Below are 17,635 nucleotides of genomic sequence, written 5' to 3'. Positions count from 1 at the left end.
AGCCCGGCCCAGGAGCCCTGAGGCCCCTGTGACCAGGACCTTCCTGGACATACTCCTCTCCACTCCCTCAATCCCTGCAAAACAACCTTCAATACCACTGGTACTGCATCAGCTACAATGTCTCTGCATGTTTCAAAAAGTATCAATACCAAGAAAATATTCAGTAGTGAATGTTTAAATTGTGCATTCTGCAAGGCAAGGGTATGAGATTCCTTCACATAAATCTAACAGCAAAATGGGTGGAGAATTTTTTTTCACTACCGGGTACCACAAGCAGTTTTCAGCATTGTTTGCTAGTTATGTAAGAGTATTAACGACAGATTGAAAACATTCTTCATGTAATCAGCCTTTCAAGGCCTGCCTGCACAAATGCAATTCTGAAGAACTTGCCGACCATTCTAGCAGTAAAATCTTGTTCCATACTGTGTCCTTACTTTGCTCTCAACTCGAGCTTATAACTTTAAAAATCAATTCCCATAATTTTTATCTTATGTCTCAATTAAGTTGGGGTGTTACTTAAGTACCAGGTATATGACCCTTGGGCGCTCCCCGAGTTGTACAGTTGTCTTGTAAACTGGCGGGGGGGGGGGGGGGGGGGGGGGGGGGGGGGGGCTTCGCGTTCGGCTGGTCGCAGTTAGGGGGTCACCTGTCTACTAACTATCATCCTTCGCTTCAAGATGCTTCATAATGACATAAAGAGCGTCAATACACCAAATCTTAAGAAATCATTGACACTACATGGACACAGGTAGAATTTAGAACGAGTTATAGTTATACAACCATGTTATTGCCCTACTATAATCAATATGTAATATATATGATTAAATTTAGGTGGCTTGAGGATTAGTAGGGTTAGTAGAGTTTAGGAGTAGGGTTAGGGTTCGGTTAGGGTAATAGAGTAACGTTGATCTTGGTGCCCTTGCCTAGTCTTAACTCTTATTAGGGTAGGTCTAATGCGGTGCAGACTTCAGAATCAGAGCTATTTACACACCCCTTTCACTGTATTAACAAGTGTCATGCTTCGCACTGCATCTGGCTCAGGCTACTTCAGAGCAGGAAGGTTTTTTCGTCTCACCTCCCTGTTCAGAGTATTAAATTAATGGGGGGGGGGGGGGGAGGGGAGGAGGGGGTAACCCCGGGGCGCTCCTTGTTATGTACACAGTTACACTGTAACACTGGTTAGATAGTGTAGATAGACGTAGAATAGACCCTATCTCCGATGATCTAGACTAGTAGGGTAGTAGGGCCTACGGCTACGTACAGCTGTAGAACTCTTTCCAACAACTTTGTGATTGTTGTTATCTGCAATATTCAATCAGTAGATCTATGGCTATGCCTTCCTCTGACAATTACGCGCTGAGATCACAAGCCAAGTTAGTTGCTGTCGACGTGGCCCGCAACTATTCACCGTTTACTCTTCGAGGGATGTTCCGCGCGCCGCGCCGCCGACAAGTCTGGGTGGGCGCTGCTCGCTCCGCCATCGCGCCATGGCATGATCCACTGTACGTGAACATGGTGAAGCCACAACTATACAAGTCACAATTAGTCGGCAGCGGAACACCCCACCAGAAGCTACAGGTTTTGTTCGTTTATACATACTAACATTCTTGCCTGCACTCATGTCTCAATTGCTACAATATATCTTACATAATATGATCGTCTTCAAGTAGTTACCAAAGTGCTGCTTTCACCACTACCTCATCGCGCCACGCCGACCGAAGGACTCTGCTTGGTTGGCGTCTGCTACTGCTAGGTTGTACATTATACACACAGCGTTAACTACGAGTGGGATCAACAGTGGCCGGTTGGCTGCGCGCACTCGAGGCCTACGGCCTAGGAAATGCAAAGTTTCCTGACGTGCCCTTCGTCACACCAGCCTGGTTGGTCGTTAGTTCAATTCGGGTTTGGGGTGCTTGATGATAAACGGACGCATATTATGGGTGGTCTGTTTTGACTGGACGTGATCATCGACCGATCCCCGATGCATCTCGTCTCAAGCAAGGAAGAATACCAGTACGGAATATTAAAAAAGAAATGCAAAGATGATACATATTACTCTTTAGTTTCCTTCATTGTTTGCATATCAATTGCAGGGCTGCCAACATTGGAAACTAGTTGAGAGTGAGACTCCCATAGGCCAATGCTATAATTTAGGAGTCAAAATGAGTGAGATCAACAGAAATGCATGCAAATGAAATAAAGTTTTGGAGTGAGAAAGGACCAAAATGAGTGAGTCTCACTCTCGATGAGTGAGAGTTGGCAGCCCTGATTGGTCTGAGTCAATAAATTGTTTTTTTCCCCTCCTAAATAGGCAATGCAACTTGACTATACTGTATGTGGTAAAGTTGTTGATGATGATGTTGTTGTTAATGATCATGACATAATTTCGACTTTCTATATTTATTAAAAGGTGTCCCAAAATATGATTTTTTTTTTTTTGGCATTTATAATTTTACAGATTTCATTACAACATGTATTTTGACAGATCTCCCCAAAAGCTCTGCAAGATATTTTATGTCAGTTCAATGCAGCATAACATCCATCACACTCCCATACATGTACTGTGAAATGTATTCAATGACATCTGAATTTCCCTTATCTATGTTTTTAGTCATGATAACAATTGATGCTCTGGTTTGTACTGCTTCCATTCAAAACATAACTTAATTCTCTGCTGCATGAAAGTTCCAGTGAAGAACACAAGGAGATAAAACCGTGGCTCCAAAACTTACAATTCACAAGTAGCCTCCATTTATTGAGATTGGACACACAAAGGTAGAATACTGTAGCATTATTCCATGACAACACTTAAAATTACAGATTACAAAAGAGGTTGTGATAATCGCAAATTTTATAGGCACGCACTGGAAGATGCATTGCAATGGTTTCATACTTCTCTACTGGACCACAAGTAATCAAAGGGCACTATTCTATATTATATTTCACTCCTATTATAAAATAAAAACATATTGATACTTTCATGTTCCATCTCCTTCTAAGCCAAAAAAGTTTCCAGGAAATCAGCGGGATATCTAGGGCAATTTGAATGCAGCTCAAAGTCAACTAGGATGCCTATGATTTCTCATGTGATCAGTGTATTCTCTCACAAGTTTAAGCCCTTTCCTGAATAGAAAGATGAATGCAATGATCTTGACCTTGAAAACTGACCTTTTAACCCCTTTGCAGAAAGTAACATTTCTAAATACTTTTATTCCCTTGTTCTCTTTCTAAGCAAATTGCATAATCATCGATTACCCAAATTTGATAAACTTTGACCATTTTATTCTGCACAATTGTTTATCTACATGTATTTCTATCCCTACACATTACAAAAGCATATTCAACATTCCTAGCAGAAGCCTTGTGACCTTTAACCTTTAACACAGAAATTGTGATGATATCCCAAACTTGTCAATGTAATCACTTGACATACAATTTCTTGTAAATTAATGTCACTTCCATTCTCTGCTCCCTGTTTAAAGTGGTGTCAGCATCTGCCTTTAGATACATATTTTGTCTCCCCCCCCCCCCCCCCCAAGAGCACAGAGATTGGCCTAATCAATCTTAGCTAGTCTTTCAGACTTATTTTGTTGTAGCTGATGCTGTTGCCCAAAACTGTACAACTTATACAACTATACAGGGGCTTTAAATACATTTCAGTTTTTACACCAGTTGGTCAAATAATTCAAATGTGAAGTAACAGATAAGACTATTTTTTTTTCTTGTTTTCGCCCACAACTCTAAGAAACACAATGATACTGATACGCTGGGTATGTGCTGTAATGTCGCAAATATATGATTTGTTCCTGAACGTCTTATTTCCAGAACTCATGGATGCGTGTTAGCTTTACAGCCTATACAAGTCTTTTCAAAGATATTTTTTACAATTTCTTCCCTTGCTTAGTTCTGCTTATTCACCACTGTCAGAATTGCTTATCAATGGCAACTCTTAGATTTGCTTAGATATGACTTAAATTGATGAAATGCCAGATATTTCTATTTGCCCTCATATTGTAGAACCACATTATTGTGTAAAATTTGGTAATTGTCATGTAAATATATGTGCCCTGAGTACAAGAAGAAACATCATGGTAACAAAATATTCCTAGTACTGAAATGAACTGATTTCCTATCATTATTGTTAAAAGAAAGCTTTTAACTGTCTGGAGGGGAAAAAAATACCTCAACACAACATAAGCATCAGAGGATCCACAAAGATTCCACATCATGTTAGCTAATGTTCTACAATTAGCCATGTTGTATCTTAGCCCCCCCCCCCCCCAAAAAAAAAAAAAAAGAGAAAAAAAGAAAAGAATAAATCTTAGGTACCATTCCCTTAATATGTTTGGCTGAATTTTATCAAATTCCGTTATAGGCTTGTTTGCAAAACACTGCAAAATATTTTATTCAAATTTTGACCTGTGACCATCAATCAACGAAATGGATATATATGGCTCAATCTGGTATGCTGCTTGTACCAAGTTTGATTGGATTTTACAGAAGTTCTCTTCATATCATTGCTATGATTGCAAACTATTCAATTTTGTTCTTGACCCTATGACCTTTGATCTCTTGACCTTAATCTGCAAGGTTTACCATCCACGGTCACACACAAAATAACCACATTTTATCTTGATACTTCCCATCCCTTTTTCTTTTTCATGCTTGTGTGGTAACGAGACACTGTTTTTGTACAGACAACCTGAAAACATTACATCTGGCATTGCATTATGGTAGAAGCTTAATCAAAATATTCATACAAAACTTTTCAACTGACATTGTCCGCCATGCCAATTTTTCTGTTACACGAACACATGCACTTTCATTGTGGCATTATGACAACTCGTTCCATCATGTGACTTTGCAATGAACTTCCATTATTGCTGAGACTACAAATATGATTATATAAATTACTAAAGAAAACAATTCGTTATGAGCAAAAAAAAATAAAATAAAATAAATAAATATATAGATCTTTAGACAAACAAAGCCACGTATTAAAAAAACAAACAACAATTTCCTCATTAGTGGCATGATCAATTTGAAATCCTTTCTATCTTTGGTATCTAAGATATCAAATGGACATTCAACAAATGTTAAAGAAAAAGAAATGACGACAAAAATTATCTTAATACCCTGTCCAAATTCCTGAATTCAAGTATCAGAGAAAACATATGAAAGAAGAGTTTGTGTCATTACATGCACATTTTGAAACACGACTACTGTTATGATAAATTACTAAAATCTGGTTCCTGTAATTGTGGCATGGTTCAAAATTATTACTGTAGCTTCTGTAAAGAGACAGTTTTATCACTTGTATGGGTGACCCTCACACCCTAGTTACTTACTTCAAGCCAAATTTGCTCTGCCTGCAGACTGCTAAAGGACACCTGCCCTACAAACATTCCTACAACTAGCTCAGACTTGTACAATGGTCAGACTCGACCACCAACAGTTTTGTATCATGAAGCAACACATTAACCAAGTTCCTTCACATCAACCTTTATCTCCTTTTCTGTGCCATTGTGATTTCTATAATTCAACATCTACAATATCACATTTGTATTCATGAATATGTAGCAAAACTTGTGCTGCAAATCACTCTAGGCAGTCTGGGACCTCATGCATACAAAATGTTGATTGACCACTAAAATGACAGCATGTGTAACTTTGCAATATAAGCGAGTTACAATCACATATTTGGAGGCTTGCAATTCGTCTGTCATCTGCAGCAGCAACAACAGCATTGCTACGTTTCAGTAGCACATACCAGTGGATGTACATGTGTTGACATTTCATGCGCTGCTTCACGCAGGTATATTACAATTGCGATTATTTATGAACTGTAATCTTGGTAGTATGCATTCAATATTGCACATGAAAGTGATAAGAGAACAAAGAAAATAAACAAACCTCTCGGTTTTTACATAATGCTCATACTCTACAGACTGGATGATTACTGTTTGCACTCCTTTCTTCTTTCTCCTCCAACAATACAACTCCTGCTCGAAATCCACTCACTCTTTACTAATCAGTCCATCGATAATTGCAGTCTTTTCAAGTACCTGGTAATGAGAATCAATTTCATTTTTGAAAAAAATTAAAGGAAGCAAGCAACATCAGAACATTGCAATCTTTGCTTTATAAATCAAAATATACAAATGTGTTAAGGTACAAATATAGAGCTCAAAGTGTAAAGTAGCTCACAAGCTTTAAGCTTAATAATGAAGCACAACCTAGGTGTATAGTAATACAGGACAGGGCACGATTGAGATTAAATGAGAATTCTACAGGCTCTGTATCACAGATAGCATGCTATCATATTCACACTTTATCAGTGTACTTTTCATTTATGAAAACATTTTTTTAGTGGTGACTTTGGGCTTGACTGCACTAACTATGACAAAAAAACATTGGCGCAACACATACTGTATTAGCCATATATTTCGCAAAGGTTTTTATTTTCGTGAGTCGGGTGATATTCTCAAGTTTAACTACATGCAAAATTACTAACTCCGATCTTGACATGAATGTGACGTGTGTGTATACATTTCTCCATTCATTACTGTACTCAACAATCGCAAATTTAACCACTTGCGAAATAATTGGGAAGTCCTGATTTGCAAAAAATTAGACTCACTAAATATATGGCATATACAGTAGGCAATCTTTGGACCAATGCCTATGTGAACTTTGGTTTTCTTTGCATGGCTGGTTCATATATGAATCATTTCAGTTTCCCTATGGTAAGGATCTGCCCACTTAACATTACAACAGCTGTGGAGGAATGCACAAATGCTATACAGTACTTCTTGGCATATCCTCTTAAAAGAGTGCACAGCCCAGGGTTCATATGCTCACAATGGACTTCCTAATCCCTCTGATGCAGCATGACATAGATAGAACATATGAAATCAATTTTTAGATCTCGAACTTCAAATGTCCTCTAAAAGCCATTATTGAGCAGTCATTGCAACTCTAGGATGATTTGACACCAATGATATCTTCAAAAACAATAATCCCCCCTCAAAAAACAAAACAGAATTTTGGCAAGTACTGTATAACCAAGAATTGTGTGTGCACAAAACTTTTGAGAATTTTGTGAGGATCTAAGATTCACAAAAGTAAAACACACATGAAAGTTTTTGTCTACGAGACTCGTAATTTTTTCATTGTCATCAATTCACGATATTCCATGCCACAAAAGAGGCAGCAGGCTCCATTTTGTGAAGTTTCATGTCACAGATGTTGCGGGTTTTACAGTACATAGGTGGAAGTGAATGGGAGTGGTGACAAGTTATGATGCATTCCTTCATCTAGCTGGCATAAAGTGCACATATTATGACCATTGCCACTGCTTTGAGAAATATCTAAAGATTCTAAAATCCCACAACTTTGCTGGGTAGTTCTTTTGTGCAGATTTTATGAAACTATACCCTTTCCGTTTGCGTGATTTCACTCTTTTAAGTAAAGAAAGTTTAAACTTGGATGAAAATTCCATGACGATCACCGATATTTTAATTCTCCTTTATTTTCCTACTCCAAGCTCCAGATTTTCACAAGGTCCCATTTGAAATTGCAATGGCAAGAAAATTCTGTGTGTCACAAATGGCATGCAATTATCCTAATGTCTGATTTAAAAAAAAAAAATGACAAAACAATTCCTTTCATTTCCACTGATTTTCTTTGGTACTTGAGGAGACAATCTCTTGAAATCAAACAAAAATCTGAAATACCATACACCTACTGGATAAGTACTCATCACACGATACAGTTAAAGCTAATTGGTACCATATATTCCTCATACAGCCTTGTAAACAATGGTTTTATCTATATTCATGTAAAAGTCAGCTGGCACTATAACCCCATACAAATATTATATGTGTTCATGGAGCACAGTCTTCTATCATTAATAGTCATAGCAAAACTCCAGGAAATATCCAAATGTCCCCCGCAAAAGTGATGTAGTGTGATTTGCCTTGTTGACTTATAATTTTTTTGTTTCTGTGTTTGAAAGTGCAATTTGAATGTGATAGTTCATTCATCTCTCGCAGTATTTTACGCATGAAATTTTCATGATGAGGGAACACAGTTGCCTGTCTTAGTAAAGGTGTCTGGTGCTCCAAAATGGCAAAACACTTTGACCCTGTCTATCCTTTGTGGGTAGCTCACTGTACTTTTATCCCTCTAGTCATCTTCATTTTGTCATCAATGAATGAATGTGTAGAGATGCAATCTCACTTTATGTAAATACCGGTATTTCAATACATAAAATGCCATTTCATGCACTCATTCATTAATATGACGTTGCTGAATGAAACCTATACCTGCATGATCCTGGGCTGATCAATATAAAGTCATACTGCATTTTGCCAAAAAAAAATCCTTAGGGCTTGAAATACTGCCTACTTCAAGCATCCGTGACGTTGAAGCTTCATGACAGTCCCGATTGCTCTCTAAGAAAAGAACTCTGACACAAGCAGACGCTGAATATTGGTATGTTGTACTTCCTGCAGTCTAGGGAAGAGGACTGAACCTGTGTCAGCTTGCTGAAAGTTCATCTCTCCGAAGCAGCATTTTAATGCATTGCAGAAAAGGACGCTTCCTTCTGTGCAAAAGCACTTGGTGGGAATCGTCAATCATCCCAATCTTCATATCACTTTCCTTTCTATCTTGCTTCGTCATGCTGGTCTTGCTCAAAACTCCCATACATTCCCTGGTAGACTGCTGAATATCACATCTCCGATCCAGATCAATAATCACATCGGCCTGCACGCTTGATGCATCAAGGGTCAATGGGCACTATTGTCATCTACAGTTCAACTGTAACAATAATTATCATGAAGTCTTTATCGATAAGGGGTTGGGAGGGGAGAAGTCGTGGCTCTGTATAACTTACATGATGATAAACACAAGTCACACTTAAAAAAAAAAGACTTTGTGTTATCATGGCATCAAAATATACACACAGACGAGATGATCGTTACAATGGAGCTCGCCATCAATCCGGCGTGTCTATTGATATAATCGGCATAACGAGCTTGTCATCCAGTATAGCTTGCTTGGAATGTATGAAGACATCTCTTTCCATCTCCTCCTCCTCTGGAGCCTCGTCTGGCCGTTGGACCGTGATGGAGATGTTGCCGTACTCCTGGAGGAAGGGACAAGTCCCCAGTAGGAAGGAGCAGAAATCTTTCCGGATGCCAAACCACCCTACATTGAAAGAAATGAGACAGGTAACGGCATTTGTTCTACACAAACTCACTGGGTGAGAATGAGAAGGGTGTTAAGCTGTCTCAAACACTGTGGCTTTAGTGGCATCTTAACGACCCTCTCATTCTCACCCGACGGATTGATATTTAGTCATTCCAGTGAGTATGTTTTTAATCATGAATTGATAAGACATAACTTTCCATTTTTTGATGATTGCTTACAAATGATAATATCATTAAGGCTTAAAATAGCTGTGATGTTGGACTAACCATCTCATTCTAATCCAATTGTTATTTCTGTTTTTTCTGCTGTCTCTAATTCAATCTTCCCCAAGAGAAAATAATACCATCACATAAAAATGTCTTTGGTACTGTCACATTAATTCAATGTCCTACAAACAGGTGAAATAAGAAAGTGGAAGAAGGTTGGTATGCAGGCCTTGGCTAGAGAGAAAAGTGGTCATGTCTGTGTGTGAGTGGGATGGGGGGATGGGGTGGGGTGTTTCTCCTTCCGACAGTCATCACAACTCATTCAACAGAACCAACCAAACAAATTACTGAATTGTGCCTAATGACATAGAAACAAGCAAATGAACATGTTTGTCCTATCCACCAGAAGAAATACCACATCCCTGCAGCACACTTACACTGATTTCCGCCTCTCTGTCCAAAGGCAGTTGGTAAAAGAACCATGAGGGATATATACAGAGGACAGAACACAACGGAGAATGGGTAGTGATTCACTTCATCTAGCTTCTTTACCAGGAGAATCTGTCACAAGAAATGGGTGAGAAAGCAGCATGGCCCTAAGATTACACAAGTATAGGCACAGAAAATAACATCATGGAATGTATGTCAAGTGGACATTTTATGCCTGATAATTGGGAAATCAGAACCAATGTAAGAGTACTGGTAGTATGAACTCACACTGCCACTGAAGGCAAAAGGTCTTTGCATTTGCTGCTCATAAGCCCTTGACTATTATCCCAAAACAATACATACTAGACATTCCTCATCCATTGGCATATTTGAATCAAACTAAAGAAACCAAACACTTTCGGAAAATTTGACAATAGTTCATTACTCATTCATAAGTACAGTGCACTCCCTTTATAACAAGGTAAGTGCCAAAATGTGTCTCGCCCATTCGCGTAGAAGAAGTTAATGTTTTTCTAAATCCCGGGAGTTCATTGACACCGCCTATGACCTTTGACCTTGTGGTGACCTTCAACTCCCCAAGGGACATCTTAAATCCAAGTTTGGTCACAAACAGACAGATTCATCAAAAGTTATGAGCCATAATCAAAATGCGCCGTAAAAACTGAACATTGGGCCCTAAAAGTTTGTTGACCCTGTCTGTGACCTTTGACCTTGTGATGACCTTCAACTCCCCAAGGGACATCTACCATCAAAGTTTGGTCACAAATGGACAGATACATCAAAAGTTATGAGCCATAATCGAAACGCACCGTAAAAACTTAACATTGGGCCCTAAAGTTCATTGACCCCTGCTTGTGACCTCTGACCTTGAGGTGACCTTCATGTTTGGTAAAATGTGTAACTTTGTATAACCACTCTTCCCTCCAAGTTTGATTGAAATGAAAGTCCTCAGTAGAGAGTTATTCAAGTTTTTGTAGCGTTACGGACGGACGACAACGACTACGGACGACGAACAGACGGACGTACAGACGCCGCAAGCGATCCCTTAGTCTCCCCGCACCTCCGGTGGGTTCGACAACAAACAAGGTTATAACGAAGTAAAAATTCGGGCCGTAAAGTTATCCACTTGATGTATCTTTAATGTTTATTTGTTCGGTTAAAGGGAAATTTCGATATAACGAAAGAAAACTGCCGGTCCCAAGGACTTCGTTATAACGGAAGTCCACTGTAAGTAAGCATAAAAATGTTATTTTTGTAATGTAATTTGCGGTACAGTATATTCTCAAAGTAAAAGCACAGATATAAATGACTATGATAATCATGACAGCTTAAACTTACTTCAAACGTGAGGAGTGGCGTTACTAGAAACACAGCTGTCAGAGCGGTCATGAGATTGGCTCGTCGCTGCTCTGCCATAAGTTCAGTGGCTCGTAGGACAAGGAGGGACCATATTACATAATACAGGACTATCAGACACATAAGGCAAGTCAGGATCCAGAGGGGTATAAATACTACCTGTGATGAAACAAAAATTTAAGGAGCATATAATTATAAAAATGTCATTGTTTCATATCCAGTGTGTACACATAGCAGAGAGAGAGAGGAAAAAAAAACATACATTGCTAAAGATCCACTAAGAAAATCTTTGGGTACGATGTCCATAAAAAAATACACATTATATGTATTTCTTATCTGCGATGATTTTTTTTTTTTTAGTTTTGGAATGGAAATCACAGCAACAGCACTTGACATAGTCATAACTATATGGGTGCTACCATTAATGGCTGTAGAAAAGTTCAGCAAAGGGGGGACAAATGGAAAATACAAAATGGTTTACAGCTGTATCTGGTAAACATATCATAGAGCTTCATTTATTGCAGTAGTGCAACACAAGAGCCACAGGATATGTTTGCTGAAAACCTATTTTGTGAGTACCAAGTACCAAGAAAAATAATAATACATAGGATTTGAACTAACATTCATTAAAAAGAAGTACCAAGTACCAAGAAAAATAATAATACATAGGATTTGAACTAACATTCATTAAAAAGAAGTACCAAGTACCAAGAAAAATAATAATACATAGGATTTGAACTAACATTATCAAAATAAAAAGAAATATAAGATGCTAGAAAACAGTCATCTTTTGTGAAACACATTATGTCAGTTATTGCAATTTCAAATTTCAAAGTTCAAATTTGGTCTAGAAGTCAACATAAATGTAAACATCAAAATGTGGTAGAGAAGCAATTTTTGTCAATTTGCAGAAATGGTAGATATCATCTTCCATGTGGTAAGATCATCACCGAAATTGGAAATTATATTTCTGCTAATTTTTTTAGTATATAGATTACAGTACAAATCATTATTCTGGACTGATATTTTGATTGGCTTATGGTGCATTGATGTATAGCACATCAGGACAAAAGGTACTTACCCCCCACCTCCAGCTTATGATTTCATCTAGTTTCAGAGCTATGAATATAAACTGCAAAATGTTTATTGAACACATGGCTTCCAGCTGTAAAGTAGAAAAAGAGACAGATAGAAGAAAATAAAGAGTTTAATTCACCATGACTTTATCTGCAGATTCAAGGTGCCAGCACAAGCTGTAAGTTACGAATATTCACAATGTTGATAATTAATGGTTCCTTTCAGGCCTATCAAATTTAGATGAAATCACAAAAAAAGTAAGCCAAATAAAATAGATAAAAAGGAAATTACATTTTTTTCTCATAACTGATATATGCATACTGACTTCACAATGCATCACGCCTACAGTCAAACTGTTTCTTGATAATAAATATTGTTATTTATATTCCACATACTAAGAATCTTGCTATAGGATTGGTCAAGAGCTGATCACATGATGAAGCGTAGTTTTGCCCACCACATCACCTGAGAAGAAAAGTTCATTACACTCTATGATGATAGTCATTTTGTTTCGCTGATCTCTTAGTCCACACAGTCCTATTGCGTGATATAACTTACAATTTTGAGTACGCACGAAATAAAAGTGCGTTGCACTGTGGTCTATCATTTGACCTGGGTCAAGTGATAGACCACAGTGCAACGCACTTTTATTTCAATGCCATGCACGGGGCGCGGAGTAAATTTGTTGTTTTGTCATCTACGCGCATATGTCTAAAAGTAAACTACGTAGCCTAAGCCCTGAGGATACCCTAAGACAGCTAAGACGGTTTCAGATGTGGAATAAAATGGGACTATCTAGGACCCTAGACGTGGAATATAAAGCAAATAATCAACTTTTAGTTTCAGGCAATGAGACAAACTATCACTTCCACGGCGATCTGAATGTGTACGCTATCTTTCCTCAGCTGCGCTTCAGAAAGATAGCTACATCCAGATCGCCTCGGATGTGACAGTTTGTCCCATCACCTTCACCAACGTTGATTATTTACTTACTATTGCTGTGATGTCCATATTTACACATGCTTGCAACTTGTAAAATGAGCAACAAATACAAAAGCTATTACCAACAGATTTTATGTACAACTTCTGCAAAGCCATCCCCATAAACACAAACAAGAATGCATTAACAGATGAATGAGTCTTTAAATATCAAATCCATGGTCTGCAAAAAAAGTAGCCTGAACAAGTGTAAAACCTATTTTTTTTTCTTTTTTTTGCACAAACTTTATCAAACAACTTGCCATAGTGTACAATCATTCTTTTTATCATTTACTTTCATTTTTTTCAACTGTGCAATAGAAAAAAAAAGAAAGATGAAGACACTCTACACTTAAAAAAAAACAAAAAAACAAAAAAACTATTCCCTTAGAAAACTAGAAATGAAAATGAGTTACAAGACTCTTTGTAGTTATTGGGGGATGTACAGTGCAGTGATTAAAACTATCAACTCACATTCTGGATATCATATGTTCAAACCTTGTCCAATGCAAACACCCTTCAATGGAATGACTTTACTTACAACTTACCCCCCCCCCCCCCCCGACCCAGGGATGAAAATGTGTGCCTAGCAATGATGGAGTAATAACTACAGTACCACAGGGTCCTCTGGAAGAACAGTTCTAACACTAAAGAGGTCATCCTGGGTAAATAAGACCTTACCATAACTGACATCTCAAGAGACACACTGATACACACCTCCAAACCTCTATCATGCTTGAAGCCCCACACACAGGCTGCTATTGATACTGGCGAGGTCAGGAAGAGCGGCATGAAGACGATGAGCCACGGGTGTCGCCACGGCTCTGAGGCATTGGAGCTCTCCAGCTGGTCGCACACCAAGATCTCGAAGATGAGGAGGAGGGAGTTGAGGGCCAGGCAGATGATGATGGCTTTCATGTCGATGTACCCTTCTCCTTCCACCCTGATATATCACAGGATAAAGAAATCAGGTAGCAACATTTATCATCTGGTATTCTGACTGACCGTTTTTTTTTTAAATCAAATTTGCAGACAATTTTCCTTATCAACCCAATAATAGCTGTTCAATTCACTAGTGTTAACTTCTCACATTTCAACCCTTGAAATTCGGTTTGCTGACATCAGTTGGTTTCATCGGTATGTGAGGAGAGCTCAATAAAGCTTTCTGATCATTGGAACAGACACTCTGAGTTGTCATTATAAGGGCACATATGAAAGGCTGACTACTCTGGTAAACAGGCCCATACCATGATATGTGTTTATCTTTTGCTTACAAGTCCTTTCTCTCTCCAGCATTGTGGCGAATGACAAAAACAGCTACAAACAAGTATTGTAAGTCTTGTTCAATACTCCCATATAAATTACTTACACACAAACACACACACAAAGTTGCTGAAGGCCATGGTGAATGGGAGATGAACTTGAATACCTTTGTAGTGTGTAACCAATTTGTCATAAAAGAAAATGATTATCTTGTTCTTGTTTCGGGTTGTGCAACGTTTCCAGCAAAAAACAAAACAAAAAACAAAACAAAACAAAAACAAAACAAAACAAACAAAACAAAACAAAACCCAACTCGATAGAAATTAGTTCACTGTATTAAAAGAAGTACCAATAGGTATGCTTTATAATAATGGAAAATAATAAATTGATTGTAAACAAAGACCTATTCTGTGTTCGCTTCCATCCTAAACTAAATATAGAGTGATGAGATCTAAGAGGCTTCATCTAAAGGTATGGTTTAGCAGAAATGACACGGATTGCTTCAAACGCTTCATCCTTCTCAACCTCTCCACCAACCTGTACTCTGGGTGTCTCCACCAGACCACACCCGCCACAACGGCCCCACAGATCACCATGCACTTCCAGAACCACAGCGGCAGGAACACCAGCCAGAAGCTGCATCTTATCGTCTCATCCAGCCGCAGGGCGAAGACCAGCGAGAATATGAAGAGGCAGACATACACCAAAAATTTGCTGCAGGCATGAATTGCAAAGGCAAAGTTGAGAATGAGCATAAAATTGCAACTAGCAAAGCAAAAACCACATGAAAAGATATTCCTCTACAATTTGTTTTGGTTCTTTCATTGTGGAAAGTCCTCACTAAATATTGAGTACATGTACATGCAACAAACTACACCAAAAATAAACTAGAAACGTCGCTATGGCGACTGGTACGCCTCCGCCATAATGCATGATTCTCCCAATAAGTGTATAGTACAATGTCTTCACAATGTGTGATGACAGTTTCACATAGCTGGCAAAATATTGAAATGACAGGTTTGTCAGAAATGTCTTGAATGGTGATTTTTTTGTTACACACACATGTCCACTATCCATGATAAAAAGAAGAAAAATTCTGTAGTTTTTTTTTACAACAATCAAGTTTTAATCAACCGATGCACAGCGACCCATCGAAACACGGGTGCCCGCGGGTTTGCTCAATGCAAGGCTGCCGCACCTAGCGGCCTGATCCGACTAAATATTTTTAGAGCTTTTTTCTGCGGCTCTCACCTCTCCGCGCACGAATCAGCCTTGTGAAGCTGAAGTCTGACATCTTTTTACAAAAATTTGTAACGAGAAAAATAGAATCAGTACTAACCTGATCTTGTGCATATATTCCAAATTACTATTCCACCACTGATTCCACACTGATAGAGTAGGTGGGTACTCCAGTTTGTTAGCAAACTAGTCACTTTGTAGGTATGACGGGTTCAATTTCTTCGTCAATTCCGCCGTCCGCTAACCTTTGGGCGCTTTTTCTGGAATCATCCTGCGACGCGACGTCACATCACATCACGCATCCAGCACATACAGACAGCGTGCAAGCTCGCTCTGAAAATCTCACAGCTTGCGCGCTGTCTGTATGTGTGTGCTGGATGCGTGATGTGATGTGATGTCGTGTTGCGGGATTCCAGAAAAAGCGCCCAAAGGTTTGCGGACGGCGGAATTGATGAAGAAAGTGAACCCGTCATACGGTATCGGTTGATTAAAACTCGATTGTTGTAAAAAAAAAACCAGACGCAATTTTTTCTTCTTTTCATCATGGATAGTGGACATGTGTGTGTAACAATAATCGCCATGCAAAGTTGCAACAAGTTATATGTCAGATGTGAGATGAATAAAAAGTGAACAGGGAGCTTCATGAGTCTCTCTCCCCGGGGGTGTCATGAGGCTCTCCGGAGGCCTCGTGAGGCGGAGGAGTACTCGTACGGGGTAGCAGGCCTCATGAGCGGGTTTCCCGGACTGGAATTAGACGCAATCGAGAAGGGTGAGGTACTTCACCCAATTCTCGATAGAGACAGTGGTTAAGAGCTTCAATACAGCATACAGCGAGGTATTGGACAACCTTCGTCCTTCCGTCTGTCTATGGAAGAGAGCATACCGGTAACATCAAAAAAATAAGACTCCTCCAGAAAGACGGATCTCTCTATCGTAGGTGTCTAGCACCGATAATGTAGATCCCTATTCTATATCATTCACTAACCAAGGTCCACAGGTGTTTGCTTGCCCAACTGAACAGTGCTGAGGCAAGCATTAACGATGAGGAATCATTGGATTTGGAAACCAATATTCCACAAGTTAGATCTAATTTACACACACACAGCTCTGTATGAAATCAGTAATGTTACGCCGTTAGCTGTCGCAATGTCAGCTCAGGTCCACAGCATACAGCAGGTCCGGCTTGATCAGCTGCACCCATCCAATACATAAGCAGAATCTACACTAGAATTCGTAGAAAACACACTGCTATGCAAGCTAGGGGGCCTACTGTATGTACTAACTACTATTTAGGCTAGCCCTGATGTGTGTGAAGTGGCTGCATGCCTGCTGAGGACGATGTGGCCCGTACCGTCCGTAGGCGCAGGCCGTATTGTGTATACAGCCCAGTGTCATTGCAGTGAACAACACTTTCATCGGATCAGCAATTACATGCTCAGAATATTCCAGCAGAAGCATTCATCACCTATCGTTAGCCGAAATGGCAAAGACTCATCGTTGAAATGTGGAGATTCATACCTTGGATTGAAGTCCTGGAAAAGCCCCTTTAGATTCATTGTCGTCTCATTCTTGTAAGCAGTGCACTTCTTCTCGGAATATGAATACGATGGTTATCTTTTACCGTATTGTTTTGTGTGTATACGTTCATAATGCAGAGTTCAGCGTCTGGTACGTATACTCAGTACACGGTTTGCGCATCTCCTCATCATAGATAGAGGGAGCTATTGCTCTTCCAGCAGCCGACGTGATACTAGTACTGCGTGCGACGTGCGACGCATACCAACGACGATGACCGTCGCGTCTGCGGATCTCTGTCGCAAGTCTGCAAGAAAAATCGTTCCGATCACGAC

General features: G+C 39.2%; 1 protein-coding gene across 1 annotated transcript; it reads right to left on the bottom strand.

Annotated features, from left to right (window-relative positions):
• Positions 1 to 9,001: 9,001 nt before the first annotated feature.
• LOC139745100 (transmembrane protein 185A-like) lies at positions 9,002 to 17,418 on the bottom strand. Its single transcript, XM_071655521.1, has 7 exons — positions 17,304 to 17,418; positions 15,084 to 15,260; positions 14,001 to 14,226; positions 12,310 to 12,393; positions 11,211 to 11,387; positions 9,860 to 9,983; positions 9,002 to 9,213 (listed from the first exon to the last, which is right to left on the bottom strand). Exons 1-7 carry the CDS (start codon positions 17,339 to 17,341, stop codon positions 9,002 to 9,004), a joined length of 1,038 nt encoding a protein of 345 aa, XP_071511622.1. The 5' UTR covers positions 17,342 to 17,418.
• Between the last annotated feature and the right edge of the window lie 217 nt (positions 17,419 to 17,635).

This window comes from Diadema antillarum, unplaced genomic scaffold (assembly GCF_040938485.1).
Source record: "Diadema antillarum isolate AM-2024a unplaced genomic scaffold, OU_Dant_1.0 seq00001234_RagTag, whole genome shotgun sequence".
Lineage (NCBI taxonomy): Eukaryota > Metazoa > Echinodermata > Echinoidea > Diadematoida > Diadematidae > Diadema > Diadema antillarum.
Note: the sequence above shows the minus strand (reverse complement) of the source record. Positions and strands in the feature narration are given on the sequence as shown.

Coding starts and splice junctions, on each gene's coding strand:
- LOC139745100 (XM_071655521.1), bottom strand. CDS start 17,341: ATGAATCTAAAGGGGCTTTTCCAGGACTTCAATCCAAG. Junction 12,394..14,000: donor AGCATGATAGAGGTTTGGAG/GTGTGTATCAGT, acceptor TCTACTTTACAG/CTGGAAGCCATGTGTTCAAT. Junction 9,214..9,859: donor ACAGAGAGGCGGAAATCAGT/GTAAGTGTGCTG, acceptor CTTTCAATGTAG/GGTGGTTTGGCATCCGGAAA.